The 8,066-nt window shown below is 33.3% G+C and overlaps 1 protein-coding gene across 1 annotated transcript; it reads right to left on the bottom strand.

Annotated features, from left to right (window-relative positions):
* Positions 1–615: 615 nt before the first annotated feature.
* LOC128554117 (uncharacterized) lies at positions 616–5,316 on the bottom strand. Its single transcript, XM_053535360.1, has 8 exons — positions 5,213–5,316; positions 4,990–5,019; positions 4,536–4,742; positions 4,033–4,200; positions 3,395–3,520; positions 2,113–2,230; positions 1,827–1,865; positions 616–1,219 (listed from the first exon to the last, which is right to left on the bottom strand). Exons 1-8 carry the CDS (start codon positions 5,256–5,258, stop codon positions 1,090–1,092), a joined length of 864 nt encoding a protein of 287 aa, XP_053391335.1. The 5' UTR covers positions 5,259–5,316; the 3' UTR covers positions 616–1,089.
* Between the last annotated feature and the right edge of the window lie 2,750 nt (positions 5,317–8,066).

Below are 8,066 nucleotides of genomic sequence, written 5' to 3'. Positions count from 1 at the left end.
ACATCGCAGAAAATATGCAAATATAAAATAGTTTATTACATGAGTACCTATAAATAGTGACAAATTTGTGCTGAAAATTCTCCCATTATCGCATTGCGTCATGCATTATCACATTATCATAATAAGCCCAGGGGCCATTATCGATAATGGCCCTGGCGTTAGCGCGGGAAATTAACGTCCGTAAACAGAAATGACGTCATGGCGTTTCATGGAGGTAAAACGGCGAATATTTCCGTTTTATTTTATCATCTTGAGCGTAACATCGTGTATTCTTCGTGAAATAACGTATTTTTATCCCTTAATTATGCAATAAGAAAGAAAGTACAATAATCCAGGCATTTGATTTTAAACAGTAAATAGACTCTTACACAAATAATATAGAAACTGAAAAGCTGAAATGTATTGTGCCAGACGATGCAAGTACCCATAAAAATGACACAAAAAACAATTCTTACTATATTATAGGTAAACATGTAATAAACAGGTAAATACATGGGAGAGCGGTGCCTTTGAGTGATAATGGCCCTCGGGCTATGATCACCTTGCCAGGGCCATTATCACTCAGAGGCACCGCTCTCCCATTTATTAACCTATACATAAAATCTGGATAAATAATACCTAGTAATTATACATTTTTAGCCATATACATACGGTATTAGGTACATACAGTGTCAAGGTAAATCACGACAATGATGTGTTGTATCAATATGGAGATATTACAAAGCTAGAGTATAAGGAATCATAACGATTCTAATACATCAGGGTTGTTTGTTGCGATAGAAACGCCAGTCCGATCTGGTATCGACAATTTAATAACATACAGTATACACTTCAGTTTTAGTACATACATTAAAACTTGTGTTTATATATAGCACACAGATAACTGTATCAGCCCACAAAGGGAAAATGGATGCATAGAACAGCAGTAGTTTTAAGTATGCTTTTTCATGTGCAAATAATTCTTATAGATACATGAGCAATGATGTCTTAAATGCGACGATATAATTCTATCGTTTAGACACGGAGGTAAGCATACCCTGTCCACACGTTACATCATCTCCAACAAACCGATTTCATATTTACTGATTCTTATCCACGAAAGCCATTAGGTTGTATGCCACTAATACTAACTGTCGCGTTCGATCTTGAACTTTGACTTCTGGTGTAATTTAAATCGCTTGTTTTATTGTCCACATGTTGTATTGTACCTTGGCTCGACCTGTAATTAAGAAACAATTTATATCAAAACCGTACTTTAACACTTTTTATGCACGATTGGCGGTTATACGTCGGGCGTAGTCTTTTATTGTCAAGTTTATATCAAATAAGATAGAACTGTTTCTTGGGGTACACAGATAGGTCTTAACGCTCTTTTTTTATACACGCCAGGACCGGAAATGGTAACACGTCTTGCGGATGAGTTCAGTAATAGGGCGAAAATGATGGCGAATTATTCTGCAAAGCTAATAAACTTGTGTGTGTAAAATAATCAAGACAGTTGTGCTATGTGACATTTCGTTTCTAAACATGTTTTTAAGTAATATATTTGATCCAATGTCAAAGCGTTTTCTTTTTTCGATTCGTACTTGGCGCTAAATATCATGTCGACGTGATGTCGATATAATATCGTTGTGATACTTAAAGCAATGATAGACATATTAGAATTGGAAATATGTAAACATAAAGCATGTTCTCAATGTTGTTGTGAGAAACAATATTAATCAACTTGTGTTCAGTTTTAAACGAGCGGTTAGGTGATTTGTTGTTCATAAACTGAGATGCAGACGAGAAACATAAAACAATGCTTGGAATTTGTAATTTCTTACCCTGATACCATTGTCGCCATTGAAGCACTTATTTGCGACCTGGAATAAAAAAGGAAATAAATTTTCAAATACACAAGATATGAGCATTGATCAACTGAAACACGTTATTTATTTTTAAATATTATTATTATTATGTCTGGACATGAAAAGTGTAATATAGAGGAGGTTTGTTATTACAAATACAAGTAGATATTCCAATGAATGTTACGGTTTTAACTGAAGTTTTGTCGGTAAGGCTATTATACCAATTAAATTATGATATGGTCGCTCAAATAGAAATAATTACTTTTTGTTTAGCCAAACTTTGTGAACTTTAAAGGCTGCTACAGCAAGAATCGGAATCACAACAATCACAAGCAGTACTAATGCTGCAATAAATGCACCTTTGTATGTTTGTGGGTTATCTGCAATAGAAAAGTTATTTTCGAAATTTAATGCTTAAAAATTCAAAATGTATACACTGATTCTCTGTCTCTATTTATGTTTAAATGGAATACTTAGAAGCCACTGTGATGTTAAATTCAATATATTGTACATTCTAACAGCGATTAACCTACATACATGTACAGCAAAATCTTTCTCGGGTTATTCTGCAAAAAACCACTGGCGTGCAATGACGTCATCGGATCCAGGTGCGTAGCACAGTCGTAAAAAGTAGTTACCATTTTTTCTAACACTGTTGATACTAGTAAGTCGTGTTAGAATCGAATTAATAAGTTCCCAAGTGTGATTTATCGTAGAATAACCCGAGTTTTTCGTTCTCATGCGAAACAATATATAACTCAGGCCTACGGCCTTCGTGATATATTCTTACGTATAAGAACTCAAAACTCGGGTTATTCTACGATAAACCACGTTTGGGAACTTATTATTTTTTAAGTAAGAATATTTTGCAAATACTATAGTGAAATATATTTTCAACTGGAATTTGAAACTGGGTAAAACGTACATGTATTACTGACTTCAACACAGCTAGCTTGGGAAGTCGTTAATGATTTATGCGCTGTCCATAATACATATTATCTATCTGTGCATTAGATGGCGCTGATCCATAGTATTGAGGGGAAACCTAAAGGAATTTCATAGCTTTAAGACGCATAATACACCTTTCATATACCCTGCTACTACTAACTATTTATTATTAAGTTCATATCAATATGTTTAAAACTTGTTAGTAATTGATAGAAAAGGTAAGGCTAAGGGGGTGGGGGGGGGGGGCTCGAAAAAGCATTTGTTTGTAGACCGAAAAAGTTCGGAAGCGCTCGTAAATAAACGATCACGATCGGACTTTTCCGTAGAATTCCCCTTTTTGTTCTTTGTCATACACTCGTGTATTTCGAGAGAGAAACGCAGGTGGTGCTGCGGTCGAAAAGGACATAATCCGAAGCTGTCAATTTTCTAAAAAACGAAAAAGAAAGTTAACACTTTTAGACTTTTTTCAGGTAAGGATAGAGCATGTAGTCTGACCATCCAGACCTACCGCTACAAACCACGATAAACTGCGCTTAAATACACACGGGCATTTATATAGGCTGGAATGATTTGACCACAACCAAAAATTTACAAACCTGAAGCGACATTTCCTTCATTTTTGCTACTGTCTGTTGTGGCAGGTGCCGTAGTCGTAGTAGTAGTGGTAGTAGTAGTTATTGTTGTTGTTGTTGTTGTTGTTGTCTCTATACTCAAATCTGTATCTTTAAACAATATAAGGCAGTTTAGTTTGTACTGTAACCGCAATTAATAAGGTCAGCATTTCTGTCTGCCAAATACCAGCATAATAGCTCCATCGCATGACAGTATTCATACGCTGGACGGTATTAAGAGAGTGATTCAACATCAAAGATCTTAACAATGCGTACGTGCAGACAATCGGTGTTTTATTTTGTGTCAGTTTACGAGGCTTATTGACTCAGTGTTTATATATTGTCTTGTCCTTTGGGATCATACAGTCTATTCAATAATTATGTATAATAAAGTTCCGATAAAGCCGGTGCTAGTGGGCGTACGGGTACATGTTTCATCACCTTTTATGAACAAACTTAATCAAACCAAGTCTGGTATTATTGTTGATTCGGGCTTTCCATGATTCCAATGTATATTCTTATAGAATATAACGCATATGCTAAAATTTTAAACGTATTCTTTAGATATTAATTACTACCGATTTTATTACTATGACATTAATACTTTGACTGGGTGTACGCACCTAGACAGTATCTGCTGTGACAGGCCGAATGTAGATCAATGAAACAATATACCATATAATAGGTACAGTTTCTAATTTTAAGTCCCAGAGTGCTCTCACAGCAGCTATCAAATGTTCTAACGCACCCTGTTCCATCCACAGTACCAACAGCATCAGCTGGTAAACTTCCTATATAATAAGCCATATTGACTAATTGATTAATTTCAATATTTGATTTATCGGTATTTGTTTCAATTTCAAAATATACGAAATTTTAACACAATTCACATTTCGTTGTTCTGGTGATATATTATAGAAAAGACAAAAGTTTGTATCACAAATCCTTTGTACCACAAATACTGACATAAATTTGCCTTTTGTCTTTTACAATACAACTCTTGACTTAACTGAGCAATAATCTAAACATGGTAAGATACTGTTACACTTAGTGTTAAAATCAAAGAAGAAACAATAATGTATAAAATATTTAAAAGTTTGTTTATTAAATACATGCAAACTCTTACCATTCAACCATATTGGGTCACTAGTTCCACACTTTCTGTGATCTACACATTCTGTTATGAGGTTGTAACTACTTCTGTACCATGTACCATGCTGTAGTGCATGCAGGTCACAGTACTTTGTATCATCAGTCAGTGATGAATAGTCAATCGACGGATGCCTCGTATAAACATAAGGCAAATCTGTATTTTGATTTAGCTTACAGACATCTGAAATAACATGATCATCACATTTGATGACAGATACACTTTATATGTAAAACGTATTTTCTCCTGTTCATGTTTACCTTATTATCTTCATGAGTCTATTTCTAATTATTGATCTCACAATTCAAACTTAGTAAAGTGTTTATATTATTTGATTTATACGGTATGAAAACAGGAATGCCTAAAGGAAATCCTTAGTTATATATATGCAACACGTTGTTACAAGTTAAATAGTTACTTATGTCCTTACCAGATGACGTTGAATCACATATACAGGAGACTGAAAAGAAAAAGTATATATTTGCAGAGCGTTTGTTTAATCAAGTTACATATTCTGGTTAAATACAACTCTTATCGTAACTATTAATTTGTAAATATTTACAATAACTTACTTCAGATAAACTCATGTATATCAGCAGCGTTTTTATATAGAAAACAAGAGTAGTAACAAAGGGAATAACGGATTTGCTCACCTTTTCCCAAATATACTATATTTAATAAGAAGAGTATATCCTTCATTTTACTTCAAATCTAAAACATTTTATTTACTTCGACTTTATTCAACAAAACATTTCAATGTGTGATTTAAACTTCCTTAACCGTTTTGATTGCCGATCAATACGCGCTCATTGTTTTCTTCAACGCAATTGCGAGCAAGTATTGATCCATGTCGTATAAAACCGGAAAGCAGAAATACTATCATTCTTAAGTTTAAATAAATGATGAAAAGTTTGCAAAATATACATTTAAAATGTAACTGCATTTCTGCGCAAAAATATCCAGCAAATAAAGCAGCTAAATATTCAAAGACTACAAATATCTTCTGTTGTATTTTGAAGATATTGATTTGCTTTGACAAATTGAGACATTTTGTTTACAGTTACAATGGACAGTGAGTATTATGAAGCTAAGACGTTTACGTATTAATTAATGTAGCAGATACACAGTGCATGGTACATTTAGTCAAGTATAGACCATACATTATTTCTGCAGTGTAAGTCATGTTTTTAAACTTTAAAATTATACTAAAACACTCTGAATGTACAAAAGCACATAAAATTCATCACTGTTGCCACAATACGAGTTTGTAAAACATTGCGTTTTTAAGATTATTCCATTGATAACCCACATAAGCAAGCTTTTAATTTGAAACATTTTCTCAAACAGCCAGTATGCATGTTGATTCGAGAAAGGTGCAGGCTGTGCATGTGCATTGAATATTGGCGATTTAATAAAACATGACTGGTATGACATGAAAGAGAGCCCGTTTATCATCAGACACTTCAATAACGTTATCTTCTGTCATTTAATGATAAAGCTTTGCGCGGACCTCACGCTTAGCTCACAAGTGAGTGCACAAATCTAGGACCTAGTGTTTGATCCCCGTTCGAGGTCAATTTTCTCCTTTACGATTTGAGATATACCATCATTCTGAAGAACACGTCCTCCGCATCTGGATCATGTTGAGAACTTGCAGTTTCTTGCTGAGAACAGATTAAGTTTGATATAAAATCCAGGAACACTGCTTAGGTAAACTGCCTGCCGTAACTTGAATACTGTTGGAAACGTTGATAAACCAAACAAATCATACATTAAGTACATCGCAACTAAAACTCCAGAAGCAAAACACCTTCAGATGTTATTAAACATTTTCCGTTATGGTTTGGGATAACAATAACGAGTACAATGAATTAACAAAGTAATAAAAAGTGACTGCTACATAGATCAGAAATAGTGTTGTTGTTTATTCAACATTTTACTTGTTTGTTATATTTGAGATAAAGTTTTGCTTCAACTGCATTTTAAAGTACATTTCGATGGTATTGTATTATCTGACTACGATTTTTATCGCGAATGAAAGCGGTCTCATGCAACGTGTAGAACAAAATTATAATTAATGAAAAGGATTATGAAACTTTCGAGGATTGGCATTAACTGTGTATTCTTTGTACTAAGTAATGTAACATGAGATTGAAAAGTTCAAAGCAACAATAGCGTTATTTCTAGAAATGCAGGAGAAATGATCTCAAGGAAATATTTAAAGGTTAAACATTAAAGACAGAGTTGCATTTCATAATTATATTTGACATAATAAGACATATTTGTCTTCAAATTCTATAATCAGTATATACTATTGAAATGATCAAAATTTAGTAATGTTTTAGTTTCCTAACAGTTAAGTCCATGTTTCGGAGAAAAACGTTCGAACATCACCAAATTACAGAATCAAAGAATTGTTCACATGAAAATTAAACAGCATATAAAACATTTATATTATTCTACAAAACCATTGTCAATTTACTCATATATATATATATTGAATTCCGGGAAGGGATTGTATGAAGGGACCACACTTATAGACGAAGCTTTTGCATGTCTGCGTTATAATGCGTTTGCAACCACATAAGAGTGCTTCAACTTTACATAACTAGGTTAAACATCGTTTTGACAATTGTTTACTTTTATTTCTTTACAAATGACATTCTTTTTTGAAGAGGGGCAGCTCTTTTAGAATATTTTAAGTATCAAATTCTGCGGGAAAGAACGTAGATATTTTTTTATAATGGAATATTTAGCTTTAAATATCAATTTCAAAATTGATAACTGAATCATTTCTTAGTTCTTATCGCAAGCATCTCAACTGCTGTCACCGTATACGATTAATGTATTACGGAAAATTTTCTGTTTTTGTTATGCACTACTTTATAAAGTAAACAAACTAAATACCATGTTTTAGTTAACAGTATGCATTCTTTAAATTAGAATTAGTAGGATATTAGTAAATGTCTGGTAAAGCTCATGTTATTTAAAAGCAAAATATTAATTGTTGACTTTGCATGTTCACAACAGTTGAAATAGTATTGATTTCATTTATGTTGTTTCGTTCAGATGTTCAGGGGCGGTCGAATGTTCAAATCTGTAAGATATAAAAATAAATTTGTTTCAGAAGTCATTTTTACGATATAAGAGATGAGAAAATATGTTGATCTAGCCAGTTTGTATGAGTTTCGTGATTAATAGAATAACAGGCTGCTGTCATCTGATATCAATGTTATCCGGCCGGTTCCCTCACCCCGTCCAGCCCATATCAGCCTCGACCTGATATCAAAAGACAGTAGCCTGTTATTCTCTAAAAAAGACTGAGGTTTGGTCATATTATGAACATTGTAAAACGAGTTTTAGTTTTAAAAGTTGAAAGAAACAAAAAAAAAAAAAAATAAAAAGAGAACATATCTGAATGGGTTGCCTAGGCAATTTCTTACTCTAACATTTTGACCAATACACTTCGGAAGAATTCGTACTAAATCCTACGACCGTTTATATGAA

This window comes from Mercenaria mercenaria, unplaced genomic scaffold (assembly GCF_021730395.1).
Source record: "Mercenaria mercenaria strain notata unplaced genomic scaffold, MADL_Memer_1 contig_4731, whole genome shotgun sequence".
In the NCBI taxonomy this organism is placed as follows: Eukaryota; Metazoa; Mollusca; class Bivalvia; order Venerida; family Veneridae; genus Mercenaria; species Mercenaria mercenaria.
This window is presented reverse-complemented; position numbering and strand designations above follow the sequence as displayed.